Below are 19281 nucleotides of genomic sequence, written 5' to 3'. Positions count from 1 at the left end.
CCCACCTCCAGCCCCTGGCACATACCAGTGTATTTTTGGACTCTATGAATTTGACTCAGTAAATCTTTAATCCAGTTTTCTGTTGATGGGTGGAGCTGTGTTCCCTCCCTGCTCTTTACCTGGGTCCAAAATATGGTGGAGCTAATGAAGATAATGGTGACCTCCCTCAAAAGATCCCAGGCATGTACTGCTATACTCAGTGCCCCCAACCCTGCAGCAGGCCACCACCGACCCACACCTCTGCCAGAGACTCCCAGACACCCACAGGCAAGTCCAGGACAGTCTCTTGTGGGGTCACAGCCTTGTCTAACTCAGTGAAACAACGAGCCATGCCGTGTAGGGCCACCCAAGACGGACGGGTCATGGTGGAGAGTTCTGACAAACTGTGGTCCGCTGGAGAAGGGAATGACAAACCACTTCAGTATTCTTGCCTTGAGAACCCCATGAACAGTATGAAAAGGCAAAAAGATAGGACACTGAAACACGAACTCCCCAGGTCAGTAGGTGCCCAGTATGCTACTAGAGATCAGTGGAGAAACAACTCCAGAAAGAATAAAGAGATGGAGCCAAAGCAAAAACAACACCCAGTTGTGGATGTGACTGGTGATGGAAGCAAGATCTGATGCTGTAAAGAGCAATATTGCATAGGAACTGGGAATGTTAGGTCCATGAATCAAGGCAGATTGGAAGTGATCAAACAGGAGATGGTAAGAGTGAAGAGATGGCTGTGGTCCATGTGATTGGATTGGTTAGTTTCCTGTGATTGTGGTTTTCAGTCTGTCTGCCCTCTGATGTAGAAAGATAAGAGGCTTATGGAGCTTCCCGATGGGATAGACTGACTGAGGGGGAAACTGGGTCTTGTTCTCATTCTGGGTATCTCATATAATTGGAATCAAACAATATTTGTCTGCACCTAATGTATATTGAAATGCATTCACAAAGTTACTTTAACAAATGTCCTAAAAGCAAATGTTCTACAATAAAGAAGATTGTACCTTCTTTATTTTTCCCTGTGCTATACAGTAGGTTCTCATTAGTGACCTGTTTTTACATAGGAGTGTATATATGTCAATCCCAAGCTTTCAGTTTATCCTCACAGTCTACCCGCCTTGGTGTCCATATGTATGTTCTTTATATCTGTGTCTCTGTTTCTGCTTTGCAAACAGGTTCATCTGTACTATTTTTCTAGATTCTACATATATGCATTAATATGCAATATTTGTTTTTCTCTTTCTGACTTACTTATCTCTGAATGACAGTCTCTAGGTCTATCCATGTCTCTGCAGTCTCATTCCTTTTTATGGCTGAGTAATGTTCCATTGTATATATGTATCATGTCTTCCCTGGGACTTCCCTGGTGGCTGAGATGGTAAAGCGTCTGCCTGCAATGTGGGAGACCCAGGTTCAATCCCTGGGTTGGGAAGATCCTCTGGAGGAGGAAATGGCAACCCACTCCAGTACTCTTGCCAAGGATGGAGTAGCCTGGTAGGCTACAGTCCATGGGGTTGCAAAGACTTGGACATGACTGAGCAACTTCACTTTACATCATATCTTATTTATTCATTCCTCTGTTGATGGCCATCTAGGTTGCTTCAGTGTCCTGGCTATTGTAAATAGTGCTGCAGTGAGCATTGGGGTGCATGTATCTTTTTGAGTTATGGTTTTCTCTCAGTATATGCCCAGGAGGGGATTGCTGGGTCATATAGTAGTTCTATTTTTAGTTTTTTAAGGAACCTCCTTAGGCTTCCCTGGTGGCTCAGATGCTATAGAGTCCCATGTGCAATGCAGGAGACCCAGGTTCAATTCCTGAGTTGGGAAGATCCCCTGGAAAAGGGAATGGCAACTCACTGCAGTATGCTTGCCTGGAGAATCCCATGGACAGAGGAGTCTGGCGGGCTACAGTCCGTGGGGTTGTCAAGAGGTGGACACGACTGAGCAAATAACACTTGCACTTTCACAGAATCTCTGTACTGTTCTCTATAGTGACTATATCAATTTACATTCCCACCAGCAGTGTAATAGAGTTCCTTTTTCTCCACACCCTCTACAGCATTTATCGTTCGTTGATTTTCTTGATGATATCCATTCCAACTGGTGTGAGTTTTGATTTGTAGTTCTTTAATAATTAGTAATGTTGAGCATCTTTTCGTGTGCCTTTTGGCTATCAGTCAGTTTCTTTTAAAGAGTTAGGTTTGGGGAACTTGGGATTTGAGCATGAGGCTCTCTGTCATTGTCTGTTTTTTATGCCAGTAATCAGTATACAATGGAATGTTACTTAGTCATAAAAAGGAATGAGATTGCAGAGTCATGGATAGACCTAAAATTATGTATGTACTTAGTGTATGTGACTAATGTCTGTTTTCCCTCTAGAATGTAAGCTCCATGAAGGCAAATACTTGGTTTTGCTCCCTGCTGTGTTCTTTAGATTTAAAATGGTCTTCTATCCAATAATTTTTATGTTTATCCAAAGAAGATACTCAATAAATATTTGTTAAATCAACAGTTTCATTAAGATAATTATGGGGACAAGTGGAATTAAGTATGGGTGGACTCCACAAAAGAGAAAACTTTAATCTTATGGTAATAATTTGATTTTTCTCAGTCTGACTAAGGACATGACTGGAAAGGAAGATGTGTACCGAGGCCCAGCCATCAGGGCTCTCTGCAGAATCACTGATGTAAGTTCTTTGCTTTACTGAGGCATCAAAGGGGACCTGTGTTTATCTGCAGGTGGCCATGTAAATTGACTAGGATTCCTTGTCTGACTTTGTGATTCAGCAGCAGCAGAGAAACATGACTACCAGAAAGGCTTTTGTGGCTCCAGGCTTTTTTTCTTCTAGATTTTTTTTTTCTTTTGTTTATTTAGATTAGTCTATTTCTCTCCATATTTACTCTCATGAATTTTTGTCATAGGGCACGTTGCTTGTAGGAAACAAAAGCCATTTGAATTTAGCTTTTTTATTTTTATAAAAATTTTTTGATGTCGACCATTTTCAAAGTGTCTATTATGTTTGTTACAACATTGCTTCTGTTGTTTATGTTCTGGTTTTTTTGGCCAAGAGGCATGTGGAATCTCAACCCCTTGACCAAGGAATTGACCCTCCCACCTACTGGAAGGTGAAGTCTCAACCACTGGACCACTGGGGAAGTCCCAAATTTAGCTTAAAAAAAAAACTTTATTACAAAATACAAATCTCTCAGAATTTGAGGTAAAACTTACAACCAGATATCAGAACTAGAAATAGGACAGCTGTAAGGATCTCAACAGCAAGATCTCCAGGTATTTACTATTATGATCCATTATTTATGAGGCTCAAGCCTCCTCATTTAAATATTTAGGAGAAAGTCTGACTAGCTGTCAGCTAGCCAGTGGCTTGTGTCCACCTGGATCTAAGTCAGGTGTTTAACCTTGACTTAGTCTATTGTATTAGAAGGAATGAGGTTATAGAGTATGTAAGACTGTCCCATTCTTGGAACTCTGCAGGAAGGGTTAAAATAAAGGGCAGACTGGGCATTGCCAAGCAAATTGAATACGATTTTGGCTATATTCATGATCGGGTATATTTTATGTATACATTTGCATTCAAGTTTCAAAGGTTGAGCAGGATTAAATGGTAAATCTGGATCCTAGAAGGAGTAATAGAAATAGTTTAATGTTTTTCAGTGCATTACTTTGTTGTGGTTGCTTTTGTTTTTACCATTAAATTGATAGCATAAGACTTGACCATGCCAGGGCTAGCAATAAGATTCTCTTCATCTAAGTAATTGAGCTTGGTGTGTGTACCATCCTTATTTAACACCACCTTGCCGGGGCTAAACTTTCTTCCAGGTAAGTTAAAAAGAACTTTATTTTCAGAGGATTTCATGTTGAGGATGCAATATAATTAGCATATTCCACATGTAATTTCTTATGTATTTGAAATAATCAGAGTTTACAATTCATTTATAGAACTTTCTGAGATCCATATGAAAAATATTAGGTTGGCCAAAAAGTTTGTTTGGGTTTTTCTGTAAGATGTGCAAAAGCTCAAATGACCTTTTTGACCAGCCAATATATGCGCTACACATAGAGGTATCTAAATGACTTCAAAAGCATCCCCATTTAGGAATTCCTTTTATAATACCTCTGGTAGGTTCAGCCTTTACTTGTATATTTCCAAACTGGGATTCTCCACTTTGAGACCATTTATTTCATTGTGGAGCAGTTATTCCTTTTCCTTATGTATACTCTAAAATGTTCCTTCTTGAAGCTGCCACTTGGTTGTTTGGGTCCTGTCCTCTGGGATCTGATTATTATATGATAAGCCTTTTAATACATTCTGAATATTTGCGCAGAAACAAATGTGTGACTTGTGTTTGTAGATTATTTTGAAGTGGTAATTTTGCATGAAAATGTCTTACTTCAGCCTTTTTCTTTATGAATGTTCTTAGGGAACAATGTTGCAGGCCATTGAGAGATACATGAAGCAGGCCATTGTGGATAAAGTCTCCAGTGTATCGAGTTCAGCATTGGTATCTTCCTTAGTAAGTGAACAAGTAGCTGATTCTCATGCATGGTACAGTTTCTAGTTGCAAAAACAAAATATCACTATGATTCTCTCACAAATGAAACATTAAAAAATGTGTATACATTTCTGTTACTTTATACGAATGCCTTATCTGACAAAGGAACATTGAACAATTAAAGTGGGCAGTTAAAAGCATGAAATTTTCATGTGTTTGAAAGGTTTTGGTCATCAGAAAGTTATGTTGTACATATAATACAGATGGGGGATAAGGGTGGGATGAAGGTCAGGAAAGAAACTGAGAGTCAGTCTCTTTCTTTGACTCTTCCTTTATGACCTGCCCTTGTGCCTCTTGTCTCTTCGTCCTCTGTTTTTGTTGGTGCCTTGTGTCTGCAAGTGTCCTTCAATCCAAAGTCGACTGTCCCGCTACTAAATTTTCTCCCAGGAAGTGCTCTTTGTTTTAGTAATGTCTTTTCTTTCTCTTTTTCACCAAAACAAAATTTATTCATGACAGCCTATCACATTGTATTTGATTAAAATTGGTTACTAATGTGTGAATGGATTAGATCATCTGAATCACGAGAGTTGCTGGTTCTGGAGTATAATTGGTCAAGTTTTACAGCAGGTACTCTACTTTTTTACAGCACTCTGTTTTTTCTTCCAGGTGAGTTTCCTGGAAGTAAAACCTCTGATGTTGACATTATTTAAGTACCATCTTATTAATTATCCATTCCCTTCCCGTCCTTTCCCTCTCATCACTTCCCTTTATGCACCTCTCCCAGCCCACAGACACACGCCGCCTTTGCACAGGGGTCTTGAACAAGTGTGTCAGGTTTACTCGTTGTCTCAGAGACTGAAATAGACACGTAACACTGTAAAGTTGTTTCTTTTTTTTTTTTTTTTCTGGAAATGTCTGTTAGTGATTTTCCAAGAAAACTAACTCACGTTTCTAAACTTCTAGTGACTGTGCATGATCTGTTGTCAATTTTTTCTGTATTTAGCACATGATGAAGATAAGCTATGATGTGGTTAAGCGCTGGGTCAACGAAGCCCAAGAAGCTGCTTCAAGTGATAATATTATGGTCCAGGTACTGTCACTGAATCACCTTAGCTTATATCTCTAGATCAGCTTTCTGTAACCCTACGTTTTAGGGACAATTTATTGATTCTTCAGATGAGTATTAGCTAAAGACTAATATTAAGAATTTAATATTCAGTAGCTTATTTGTGCATATTCTCAAGTAAGTATCCCCTAATTATGATTTACTCTGCTAGTGTTGAGTAGAAGCTGTCAGAATGTTTGAGAAAGATTCTTATATTCAGTGATATTTAAGATGCTTATTCCAAAGGTCATAATTCATTTTAGTCCTTTGTTTGAAAATTAATTTGTGAAGGTGGATGTTCAATTCCAAGCTTTTCAGGCCTTGATTATACTGTTTGAGTTGCGTGCTCAGTTGCTTAGTCAAGTCATACTCTTTGTGACCCTATGGACTGTAGCCTACCAGGCTCCTCTGTCCATGGAATTTTCCAGGAAAGAATACTGAAGCATGTTGCCATGCCTTCCTCCAGGGAATCTTCCTGACCCAGGGGTCGAACCCATGTCTCCTGCGTCTCCTGCATTGGCAGGTGGATTCTTTACCACTGAGCCACCCGGGAAGCCCAAAACCCATGACCCAAAACCCATGATTATATTAGACATAAAACTGTTTTGTTGGAAGGATCTACTTTTGATATTCACTAGGCTATTCTTAATTAAAAGGAACAAGATTAAATTCTTAACTGGCAATTTTTGTATAAAATACCCCATTTGTGTTTGAGAGAGTACTTATTTATTCCATTTCAGCATTTACTTCTCATCTTAGCATATTCAGTTATGAGGAAATAAAGTAGTCATTTTTACCCTTGGGAAACATTCTCACCCTCCTAACTCTGATCATTGTGTTTTTACACAAAGTGCCATGATAATTACATGCCTTAAACCTACTTTAGGAGATGAATCTATTAACCACTAACATAACCACAGATGATTTAAAGCCACTAAGCAAGACCTGTAACACTGGTTAAAGCCTTGGACCTGAGAGCCTTTGTCCTAAGGATGGATGGGGCAACGCTGAATCTGCTAGAGCCGTCTTCAGATTGTATGTCATCCCCTTAATACTTACCTAATCTGAATTAACAGGGTAAATTAAAAACTCATCCTTTCAATCATGCCTTTGTTTGATTCAGCATGGAAAAGATAATTCCCTTTGTATACATTAGAGTTGGGTATATTTTTATTAAAAACCTAGCTCTGTATGATTGCATTTTTATGTCAGTTTTATCCTCTTCCTATTCAGCCTTCTTTCTGTCTTACATTCTTTTTCTTGTTCTTTAGTACCATGCATTGGGAGTTTTGTATCACCTTAAAAAGAATGATCGCCTTGCTGTTTCTAAGATGTTGAATAAATTTACTAAATCTGGTCTCAAATCACAGTTTGCTTACTGCATGTTGATCCGAATTGCCAGTCGCTTACTAAAAGAAAATGAAGAGGGGTAAGTGTTTTCATCTAAACCTAAGTAATTTTCCATTTGCTGGTTAACATGCCTCAGAGTTTATTTCCTTTATGAATATTTTTTGGGCAGTGCTGACTTTTCAGAGGGATTTGGTGTTTTCCAAATTAAGAAAAAAAATCATGGAATTCCTAGTAACACAACTTTTATTTTTACCTTAATGTATGCTCTGGTATGGGCTTCCCTATTGGCTCAGTGGTAAATAATCTGCCTGCAATGCAGGTTCAATCCTTGAGTCAGGAAGATCTCCCAGAGGAGGATATGGCAACTCATTCTAGTACTCTTGCCTGAAAAGCCCCATGGGCAGAGGAGCCTGGTGGGCTATAGTCCATGGGGTTACAAAGAGTTGGATGTTGCTGAGCACACACATGCTCCAGTATATGCACTTAATAGGGTATGACCACTAATAATACAATAAATAACAAACTGATATTGAACAAAAAAATACTTAGCCTAGGTTATATAATAATTAAATGTGAAAGCTAGACGTGACCTTAAGAATCTTTTCTTTTTTATTTTTATAAAAGAGAATGTTGAAGTATTGCATTTAATGATTTATTTAAATAATTTATTCATTTAAAGCACATGAGGGAGACTAGTAGAATTACACATTGGACTTCCCTGGTGGCTCAGATGGTAAAGCGTCTGTCTGCAATGCAGGAGACCCGGGTTCAATCCCTGGGTTGGGAAGATCCCCTGGAGAAGGAAATGGCAGCCCACTCTAATATTCTTGCCTGGAAAATCCCATGGACGTTGGAGCCTGATAGGCTACTGTCCATGGGGTCTCAAAGACTCGGACACCACTGAGCCACTTCACTTCACTTTACTTCAAGGTTCTTATATTGTTCATGAAGTAGTGTTATACTATCTGATGGTAGATAGTGATAATATAAGGATAAGTATTGTAATCTCTTGAGTAATCACTAAAAAAACTAGGAGATGTAAATGTCAACAGAGAACATAAAATGGAATGTTAGAAAAAATATTCTGTTGAGCTTCCTGCTCTCAGTAATGGTAGAGTAGCTTGGTTATATTAGCCCTCATGCAAATAATGATTATATCATTAGGTGGCTTAATGGTAAAGAACCTGCATGTCAACCAGGAGATGCAGGTTTGATCCTTGGATTGGGAAGATCCCATGGAGAAGGAAATGGCAACCCACTCCAGTATTCTTGCCTGGGAATATGGATGGAGGAGCCTGGTGCCTGTAACTAAAGAGACGGACTCAACTTAGTGACTAAACAGGAGCAGCAGCATGCTTCCCTGAAACAAAAACCCCACACTATTTGAAACTACTGGTGAGTGGTGAAAAGCAGGTAAAAACTGAAGGGAAATGGATGCCTGAAAGACAGAAACAATACGGGGTACAATTTGCATATATCTGGCTGGTCTCTGAGGGCATGCCACAATTTTTATATGTGGGAACCCAGAAAGCCATAGTATTTACTAAGTAGACAGTGGGGTCAGAACAGCTTGAAATTAGAAGAATGATGGAAATTTAGGGTGGAAATCCTGGGGAAAAGGGGGCCATAGATACAGTGAGTCTCAAAATAAATTTTCAACTCTGTACAAATCATTGTGTATAGGAGAAATACAGGAGAACTATGTACAGTTCCTCTGATTATGCATGTACAGGAGAAGACTAGTAGACCTGGCATAAAGCAGTAGCTATCAGCTGAAAGAACTGAATGGAGAATTCAGTTGCAACACACTGTGGAGGAGATGATGTTTAGAGTTTTCTCCCAGCTAAGTTAACTGCCTGCTCCAGAAACATCTTAGATTAAAAGTCTTTGCATTTTATCATTCACAATTGTCTGTATATAGTAATAAATTTGAAAGTAAATAAAATTACTAGAAGTGCAAGGATTTTGGAAAATGTGAGTAGCTGAGAAAAAGCAATCAATAGAAATTGGGCCTGATGTGGCCCAGATATTACAATTAGCAGATAAAATTAAAGCATCAATTGTAAATTTGTTATTAAAGACTTTAGTGCAAAATAATTACAGTGAATGAATAGAGGACATGGAAACTAAAAAAGCTAAAAAAATTTTTTTAAGAACTTAAAAGTTCTATATCAGAGTTCAACCAGAGAAGCAGAACTGATAGGAGTTAAAAATATCAAGAGGTTTCTGTTTTTTTTTTCCTTTTTTTTTAAACACTTTTTTTTTTTTTTAACATGGAATAAACAGCATAAACAGTTTTAGACCTTGCTAAGCAAGTCCAAAAACCAGTAGGATAGACTGTAGAAAAGGAAGTCCATAGGCAGTCTACAGGTCATGGGTACAAGTCAAGGCTGCTGTTCACTGGTTAAATTGGTCATCTCACATTTTACTGTAAGCAAGAGGAAACCAGGTCATACCTTCACCAGTTTCCTTGGACATTTCCTCAAGTCAGTATCCAAGTTTGTTTATAAATTCTGCTTTCCACAGAACTTGCAGGACACAGTTTCACTAAGCTCTCTGTAAGTACATAACAAGGATCCATCTTACTCCAGTTTATAATAACAAGTTTCTTCTGATCCTCCAGGACCAGCTTTCTACAAGCAGTTTATGAACCTTCACTGGCTCTTCTTTGAGACCACATTTCTGTTAATAGTTTGTTCAAGGCATTTAGATTTTCTTCATTATGTTCACTAGAATTCTTGTAGCCTCTACCCATTATCTGGTTCCAGAAACAGTCCCACAATTTTAGGTATTTGTTGTTGCAGCACCTCACTTCCAGGTACCAAAATCTGTATTAGTGTTTTATTGCTGCCATAACAGATTACCACAGGTGTGATCACAACACCCATAATTTCATAGTTCTGTAGGTTAGACATCAGTCTCATGGGTTAAAGTTAAAATGTTGGCAGGGTGCTGTTGCTTACTGAAGAATCCACTTTCAATCTCATTAAGGTTGTTGGCCAGATTCATTTCTTTGCAGTCGTAGATTATAGGTCTCTCTTTCCTTGCTGGCTGTCAGCCAGGGGTTGGTCTCTGTTGTGTAAGGTAATATATTCACAGATTCCATGGAGGAAAGCATGGACATCTTTGGGAAACCGTTCTGCCCGCTACAAGTACAATAACTGAAAGGGATAATTTGCGGGGTGGCCTAACACAAAGCTAGAGATCACTGAGAAGAGTGAAAGTATTAGAGTTAGTGAACTGGAAGATACTGCTGTAAAAAGTAATTTGGAGCCTAGAAAGAAAACAGATTAAAGAAAAATAAACAGAGCTTCAGAGAACAATAGAATAGTATCAGGTGGCCTACCACTTGATACATAATTGGAATTCTAGAGGGAGATATGAGAGAATGGAGCAAAACAGATGCTTGAAGAAATAATGAACAAGTATTTGCCAGTATGCATTTCTTCTGGAAGTACAAGATTGATCTAACAGTCAATAATTGACATAATATTCCTCATCTAAAGAATAAAGGGTAAAAATCTTTACATCTTAACAGATGCTAAAAAAGCAGTTGATAAAATTCAATGGCAATTTGTAATTAAATCTCTCTTTTCAAGAATTTCCTGACAGTTCCATGGTTAGGACTTGGCACTTTCACTGCTGAGGCATGGGTTCAATACCTGATCAGGGAACTGAGATCCTGCGGAGGAGGAACTGAGGTCTGACGGCTTCCCTGATGGCTCAGACTGTAAAGAAGCCTCCTGCAATGCAGGAGACATGCGTTCTATCCCTGGGTTGGGAAGATCCCCTGGGGAAGGGCATGGCAACCCACTCCAGTATTCTTGCCTGGAGAATTCTATGGACAGGGGAGCCTGGCTGGCAGCAGTCCATAGGGTTGCAAAAAGGCGGATAGGACTGTGTGACTAAGCACAGCGCAAGGTGTGGCCAAAAAAAAATCTCTTTTCAAAGCAAATAATAGGAACATTATTATTATGATAAACATACCCTCCAAAAGTCTCCAATACACTAGTATTTATTGGTGAAATATGAAAGACTTTCCCCTTAAGATTATGAATGAGACTAGGATGCCTGCTTATCCTGTTTTTTAAGTAACATTTTACTGGAAAGTCCTACTTGGTACAATAAGTTAAGAAAAATATATAAAGATTTGAAAGGGGACATGAAATTATCTTTGTTTACAACATGATTGTGCATATAGAAAATGTGAAATAATCTATATATTATCTGTTAGAATTGATATGAGTTTACCAGAATTACTGGATAGGCTAATATCCAAAATCAGTTTTGTTTCTACATACCAGCAGCTAGTCAATATGAAACAATTTTGAAAAGATGGTAGGTATCATTTTAGTAAAAATCAGATCCTTAGGAATAAATGTACCAAAAACTTTGTGTATTTCTACACAAGATTATAAAATGTTATTTAACAAGTATGACTTGAATAAGTAGAGGGATATATCAAGTCTTAGAATATTCAATACTGTGAAGATACCACATCTTCTTTGATCCACTGATTCACTGAATCCTTGATCAGAATTTCAATTGACTTCTTTTAAATACCAAACAGAAATGCATGCATTTTTGTATCAAAAGACATCCCAAATGTGCTTTTTCATAATAGCCCCCAAATGGAAGTAAGTCAAACATTCATTAATGCTTTAATCAAAAAATAAAATTTGGTATATTTATAAAATCATCCCCAAGAAAAAGAAATGCAAAAAAGCAAAATGGTTGTCTGAGAAGTCCTTACAAATAGCTAAGAAAGGAAGAGAAGCAAAAGGCAAAGGAGAAAAAGTGATACCCAGCTGAATGCAGAGTTTCAGAGAATAGCATGGAGAGATAAGAAAGCCTTCCAAAGTGAACAATGCAGAGAAATAGAGGAAAACAATAGAACAGAAAAGACTAGAGATCTCTTCAAGAAAATTAGAGGTACCAAGGGAACATTTCATGCAAAGATGGGCACAATAAAGGACAGAAATTATATTAACCTAACAAGCAGAAGATATTAAGAAGAGATGGCAAGAATACACAAAATAACTATACAAAATAATCTTTATGACCCAGATAACCATGATGGTGTGATCACTCACCTAGAAACAGACTTCCTGGAGTGCGAAGTCAAGTAGGCCTTAGGAAGCATCACTACAAACAAAGCTAGTGGAGGTGATGGAATTCCAGTTGAGCTATTTCAAATCCTAAAAGATGATGCTATTAATGTGCTGCACTCAATATGTTAGCAAATTTGGAAACCTCAGGAGTCGCCACAGGACTGGAAAAGATCAATTTTCATTCCAATCCCAAAGAAGGGCAATGCCAAAGAATGTTCAAACTACTGCACAATTGCTCTCACTTCACATTCTAGCAAGTTCATGCTCAAAATTCTCCAAGCTAGGCTTCAGCAGTACATGAACGGAGAACCTCCGTTCATGTATCTGGAGAACCTCCAGATGTACAAGCTGGATTTAGAAAAGGCAGAGGAACCAGAGATCAAGTTGTCAGCATTGGTTGGATCATAGAGAGAGCTGGGGAAATCTAGAAAACATCTACTTCTGCTTCACTGACTATATTAAAGTCTTTGATTGTGTGGGTCACAACAAAATGTGGAAAATTATTAAAGAGATGGGAATACAAGCTTACCTGCCTCCTGAGAAACCTGTATGTAGGTCAAGAAGGAACAGTTAGAACTGGACTGGTTCCAGATTGGGAAAGGAGTACATCAAAGCTGTATATTGTCACCCTGCTTATTTAACATATATGCAGAGTACATCATGCAAAATCCTGGGCTGGATGATTCTCAAGCTGGAATCAAGATTGTCAGGAAAAATATCAATAACTTCAGATGTGCAGATGACATCACCCTTATGGCAGAAAGCGAAGAGGAACTAAAGAGCCTCTTGATGAAGGAGAAAGAGGAGAATGAAGAAGCTGGCTTAAAACTCAGCATTCAAAAAACTACGATCATGACATCTGGTTCTATCACTTCATGACAAATAGATGAGGAAACGATGGAAACAGTGAGAGACTTTATTTTCTTGGGCTCCAAAATCACTATAGATGATGACTGCCGCCGTGAAATTAAGACACTTGTTTCTTGGAGGAAAAGCTATGACCAACCTAGACAGCATATTAAAAAGCAGAGACATTACTTTGCCAACAAAGGTCCGTCTAGTCAAAGCTATGGTCTTTCCAGTAGTCATGTACAGATGTGAAAGCTGGACCATAAAAAAGGCTGAGCACTAAAGAATTGAAGCTTTGAACCGTGGTGTTGGAGAAGACTCTTGAGAGTCCATTGGACTACAAGATCAAACCAGTCAATCCTAAAGGAAATCAACCCTGAATATTCATTTGAAGGACTGATGATGAAGCTCCAGTACTTTGGCCACCTGATGTGAAGAGCTGACTCACTGGGGAAAAAACCCTGATGCTGGGAAAGTCGAAGGCAGGAGGAGAAGGGGACGACAGAAGACAAGATGGTTGGATGGCATCACCAACCAGTGGACATGAATTTGAGCAAGCTCCAGGAGATGGCAAAGCTCAGGGAAGCCTGGTGTGCTGCAGTCCGTGGGGTCGCAAAGAGTTGAACATCACTGACTGAAGAACAACAACATATAGTCAATAGTATATGTACAATAATAGAGATGAAAAAATTGTCATGGTTATTCAGTGGACATGAGTTTGAGCAAACTCTGGGAGATAGTGAAAGTCAGGGAAGCCCACCATGCTGCAGTCCATGGGGTTGCAAAGAGTCGGACATGACTGACTGAACAACAGCAACAACCATTGATAAATGTGACCACATGGATAAATCTCAAAGAAGTCACATACAAACAAATACATTCTGTAGAGTTCTATATAAGTTAATTTCAGATTTAGCTGGCACAACTAATCTATGGTATTACAAGGTAAGATAGTGTTTATCTTTAGGGCATCAGCATAGTACTGCTTGGAAGGTGGCAAGTAGGTGGCTTCTGAAGTGTTTGAAATAATGTAACAAATTAATAGATTTGTTATAATTCATTTATGACCTGCAGATAGTTTTTTAATAATTTACCTATGATTTAATTATGTGTCAGGTGTAACAGATTACTATAAAACTTAATCAGATTAAAAGGATAAGAAACAATTATTTTCCCCACACAATTTCTGTAGGCCAGGGATTTGGGAGTATTTTAGCTGAGTGGTTTCTGCTTGAGGTCTTTTGTGAGGATGCATTTAAGATATTGGCGAGAGTTGCAGTCATTTGAAGGCTTGACAGAAGCTGAAAAATCTGCTTTCAGGTATCTCACACACATGACTGGTACCTTCAAGCAGACTGTTGGCAGAACGCCTCAGTTCCTTGTTGGGTAGACATCTCCATATTGCTGCTTGAATGTCCTCATAATATTAAGGATTGCTTCCCTCAGAGCAGGTGGTACAAGAGAGTGCAAAGTGGAAGTCACAATCATTTTTATGACCTTGTCTTTGAAAACACATCCCAACATTTCTGCAGCATTTTGTTGGATAAAAAAGGTCAGCTCTATTCAATGTGAGTGGGGACAACACAAGGGATTGAACCCCAGGAAACATTCACTGGGGCATCTTCAAGGTGGATACTGTGTTGGGTTTTCTAGGGCTGCCAAACAAAATACCACAGACTAGGAGACTAACACAGCAGAAAGTTATTTTCTCACAGCCCTGGGGGCTAGGAAATCAAAGATCAGAATACCAGTACCAGTAGGGTTGATGTCCAGTGGGAGCTTTCACTTGGGTTGTAGCTGGCTACCTTCTCAGTGTGTGCTCACATGATCTTCCTTTGGTGCCTGTGGAGGGAGAGAGCGAGTGAGCGAGAGAGCAGGAGTGGGAGCTGAAGTGCTCTCTGTTGTCTCTTTAAAGATTTTAATCCTGCCAGATCAGGACCCCACACTTATGACCTCATTTAACGTTAATTATTTCTTGGAGGCCCCTTCTCCAGATAGGTCACACTGTAGGTTAGGGCTTCAATATATGAATTTGGTGGGAGGGATAGGGGAATGCAAGCATTCAGTCCACAATAGTTACTTCATGTATTTTTCTATATTTTTGTTATAATAAAATACAAAATTAACTTTTAAAAATGGGTAATAATTTCTCAGGCCTGTACAAAGAAATAGTCTTTAGAGTTAAAAAACAAAATAAAAAAAAGCACCAAATGTTGGTAGAATGACAGACAAAGATAAACACAGGCAAGTACATTCTAACTGAATTTTTTTTAGCATCAAGAATAAAGAAAAGGTTCTAAATTTTATGTAAAGATAATTTGACCCATAGTTGTACTTCAGGTTTCTCTCAGCTGGATTGCATGCAGGGCAGCAGTGGAGCAGTGTCTTAATAGTGCTGTTCATTTTAATTATATTTTATATTTCCTTGATTGAATACTTCCCAATTTATTTATATTCATTCTTCTATTAATGGGCATTTGGATTGTTTTCTGTTTTGAGCACTTATTAATAATGAAATGGCTATAAACAGCATCTCTGTACCTAATACCACACTATGGTTTCATTACCATAGTTTTATCTCTTTGTATGTAAGCATGCATTTCTATAGGGTATACATCTAGGAATAGAATTGCTAGATCATTGGGTATACATCTCTTTACTAGGTAAGTTGGGCTTTTTTCAAAGTGATTGTACCGATTTATATTCTAGCCAGCAGTGTGAGATTTCTGGAGGCTTGATACTGTCAAATTTTTTTAATTTTCCTAATATAATTTTACTAATCTATATATTTTTTTATTGACATATAACGCACATGTCATAAAATTCACCTTTTTAAAGTATATAATTCAGTGGTCTTTATAGTATGTTCACAAAGTTGTATAACCACTACCACTAACTCCAGAACACATTTACCACCTTAAAAAGAAACCCACAACCCATTAACAGTCCCATTCCCTATACTGCCCTCCGCTCAAGCCCTGGAAAACATTAATCTGCTTCCCATCTCGATGGATTTGCCTGTTCTGGACATTTCATATAAATGCAATCAAACAGTATGTGGTCTTTAGTTGTTGGTTTCTTTGGCTCAGCAGTAAAGAATACGCTTGCAATTCAGGTGATTTGGGAGATGTGGGTTCAATCCCTGGGCCCGGAAGATCCCTGGAGGAAATGGCAGCCCACTCCAGTATTCTTTCTTGCCTGGAAAATCCCATGGACAGAGGAGCCTGGAAGGCTATACAGTTCATGGGGTTGTAAAGAGTTGGATACCACTGAGTGACTGAACACACAATAATGTTTTCAGGGTTCATTTATGTTGTAGAGGTATCAGTACTTCATTCTTTTTATGACTGACTAGTATTCCACTGGGTGGCTCTACCATATTTTATTTTCATTCATCTGTTGATGGACATTTGGGTTGTTTCCACTCTTTGACTTTTATGAATAATACCACTATTAGCAGTTATTCATAATTTTTTTATGTGGACATGTTTTCAGTTCTTTGGACATTTACCTGTGAGTAGAATCCCCAGGTCTTAATGGAACTATGTTTAACTTTTTGAGGAATGCCAAACTGTTTTACAAAGTGGTTGCACCATTTGCATTCTTGACAGCAATGTGTGAAGACTCTTGACTTCACATCCTAACCAACACTTATTATCATCTGTCTTTTGAAATTATACATGCCATAGTAGGTATGAAGAGGTATATCAGTGTGGGATTTTTTTTCCCCCATTGGAAAAGTTTTATTGAAAAAAACTGTATGAAGAAATTCTTGGTTTGATGGCAAGAAAGGCTTTATTTCCCTAACAAGTTTGAGCATCTTTTCATGTGGCTTTTTGGGCATTTCTGTATCTTTTCTGGAGAAAGGTCTTTTCAAATCCTTTTCTTATTATAAGAATGGGTTATTTATCTTTTATTTGTGGTAGTTGTTAAATATATTTTGGATACTAGAACTTTATTACACACATAATTTGCAAGTGTTTCCTCCCATTCTGTGGTCTTTTCAATTTCCTGATAGTGTCCTTTGATCAAGACTAATGTGTGTGGTGTTTTGGTTGCTTGTGCTTTTGTTATTTTACCTAAACCATTGTCTAATCCAAGGTCACAAAGATTCACACTTTTGCTTCTTTCTTCTGAGAGTTTTATCTTGTACACATTTTGATCTTTGATCCATTTTGAGATATTTTTTGTGTGATGTGAAGTAGGGGCTCAGTTTCATCATTTTCATGTGGATATCCAATTGCAGTATGAGTTTGCAGTTGTCTCAGCACCATTTTGGAGAAGGAAGTGGCAGTCCATGCCAGTGTTCTTGCCTTGGAAATCCCATGGACTGAGGAGCCTGGCAGGCTGCTGTCCATGGAGTTGCAAACAGCTGGACACCACTGAGCATGAGCACACAACACCATTTGGTGAAAGACTGTTCCTTTTCCATTAAATTGTCTTGGCATCCTTGACAAATCATTGTAGTTTTAAGTTGTAATTTCCTAATTACTAATGAGTTTGAAAACCTTTTTCTGTATTAATTAGCCATTTGGATATTCTTTCTATTTAAATACCTTTTGGTATTTTGCCCCAATTTTGGGGGAAGGAATTTGGGTTATCCACTTTATCCTTATTGATTTCTCGGTCTTCTGCATTCTAGATGTGAATCCTTTGTTGGTTTTATATGTTGCAAATAGTTTTTCGCACTCAAGTTTGTCTGTTCCTTTCTTGATATCTTAATGAACAGAATGTTCTTAAATATAATGTCACTCTTTTACTTTTGGAGTGATATTTTGGGTGTCTTAATCAAGAAATGTTTTCTACCCCAAGTTCTGAACTGTATCATCTGTACTGTTTTCTATAAGCATTATAGTTTTAACTTTCATATTTTAGGTCTGTAATCTACCTGAAATTGTTTTTTGGATATGGTATGAGATTGTTGTTGTTTAGTAGGTCATGGACTGCAGCATGCCAGGCTTCCCTGTCCTTCGCCAGCTCCCGGAGCTTGCTTAAACTCATGTCCATTGAGTCAGTGATGCCATCCAACCATCTTGTCCTCTGTTATCCCCTTCTCCTCCTGCTTCAATCTGTCCCAGCATCAGGGTCTTTTCTAATGAGTTTCAGCTCTTTGCCTCAAGTAGCCAAAGTATTGGAGCTTCAGCATCAGACCTTCCAATGAATATTTAGGATTGATTTCCTTTAGGATTGACTCGTATAAGATAGCAGTCTTTTTTCCCCATATAGATACCCAGTAGTTCCAGCACCATTTGTTGAAATACCTGTCTATACTCACTGCTATGCAATATCAGCTTTGCCATGAAATAGGCATCCTTGTATGCATTGGTCTGTTTCTCAGTTCCTGTTCTCCACTGCTCTATATTTGTGTCCCTGTACCAGCAAACATTGCCTTATCATCACAGCTTTCTAATAGTGTAGGTATATGGTAGAACAAATCCCCTTTTTGTATTCATTTGCAGTAGTGTTTCCAGCTCTAGTTTTGTATCCTTATTTATATTTTCTGTGTGTGTGTGTATAATTTTATCAGGGATTGTTTAGCTTTCCCCTCAGTTGAGTTTTCCTCTTCCTGGAACACTCCCACCAAGACCATTAATAACAATCAGGTTCTAACCTGGGCAATCTTATTCCTCAGATTTTTCATTTATTGGGACTTTTCTCTAAGGAGACCAGCCATGCCAATGACTGGTCATGCTGCCAAAACGAGTCTTTGACCTCTCATCCTTTGATCCACTTCCAGAAAGCCACAGTAGATATCGGACTTGATGCCCACTTTGCTATAACAATTTTTATGCAGGTGAGTACGAATTTCCAAGCAAAACTCATACCTGACCTACTGGAGTAAAATTTATTGGGCAAAACTCATGCGCTGGAGCAGTACTAGTGCTCTGAGCTCCACGTTGCCCTTTTATTCTAGAACAATGTACAGACATCTATCAGGACCATTTTTCTCATCCCAAGAGAGGGATTATGACCCTTGAGATGTGAGATTTTCAAACGTTAGGTACCAAAGCACCTACCACTCACTGTTGTGATCAGGGGTGAGATGCAGAAAAAATAAGTGGCAGACATTACATCTCATGCCACAGAAATAAAAAAAGGTCAAAACAGACTACCCATTTGATCTTGGAGAAGGCAGTGGCACCCCACTCCAGTACTCCTGCCTGGAAAATCCCATGGATGGAGGAGCCTGGTGGGCTGCAGTCCATGGGGTCGCAAGGAGTCGGACACGACTGAGCGACTTCCCTTTCACTTTTCACTTTCCTGCATTGGAGAAGGAAATAGCAGCCCACTCCAGTGTTCTTGCCTGGAGAATCCCAGGGACGGGGGAGCCTGGTGGGCTGCCGTCTATGGGGTCGCACACAG

General features: G+C 38.7%; 1 protein-coding gene across 6 annotated transcripts in view; it reads left to right on the top strand.

Moving 5' to 3' along the window:
• COPG2 (COPI coat complex subunit gamma 2) overlaps positions 1 to 19281 on the top strand; it is a 201219-nt gene that overhangs the window by 37147 nt on the left and 144791 nt on the right. For all 6 annotated transcript variants that reach the window (XM_055590924.1, XM_055590925.1, XM_055590926.1 and 3 more), the window contains 4 exons: positions 2603 to 2678; positions 4432 to 4524; positions 5507 to 5593; positions 6880 to 7037. In XM_055590924.1, coding sequence (XP_055446899.1) covers positions 2603 to 2678; positions 4432 to 4524; positions 5507 to 5593; positions 6880 to 7037 — 414 coding nt within the window. The remainder of the gene's footprint in view (positions 1 to 2602; positions 2679 to 4431; positions 4525 to 5506; positions 5594 to 6879; positions 7038 to 19281) is intronic.

This window comes from Bubalus kerabau, chromosome 8, assembly GCF_029407905.1.
Source record: "Bubalus kerabau isolate K-KA32 ecotype Philippines breed swamp buffalo chromosome 8, PCC_UOA_SB_1v2, whole genome shotgun sequence".
NCBI classification, from domain to species: Eukaryota; Metazoa; Chordata; class Mammalia; order Artiodactyla; family Bovidae; genus Bubalus; species Bubalus kerabau.
Note: the sequence above shows the minus strand (reverse complement) of the source record. Positions and strands in the feature narration are given on the sequence as shown.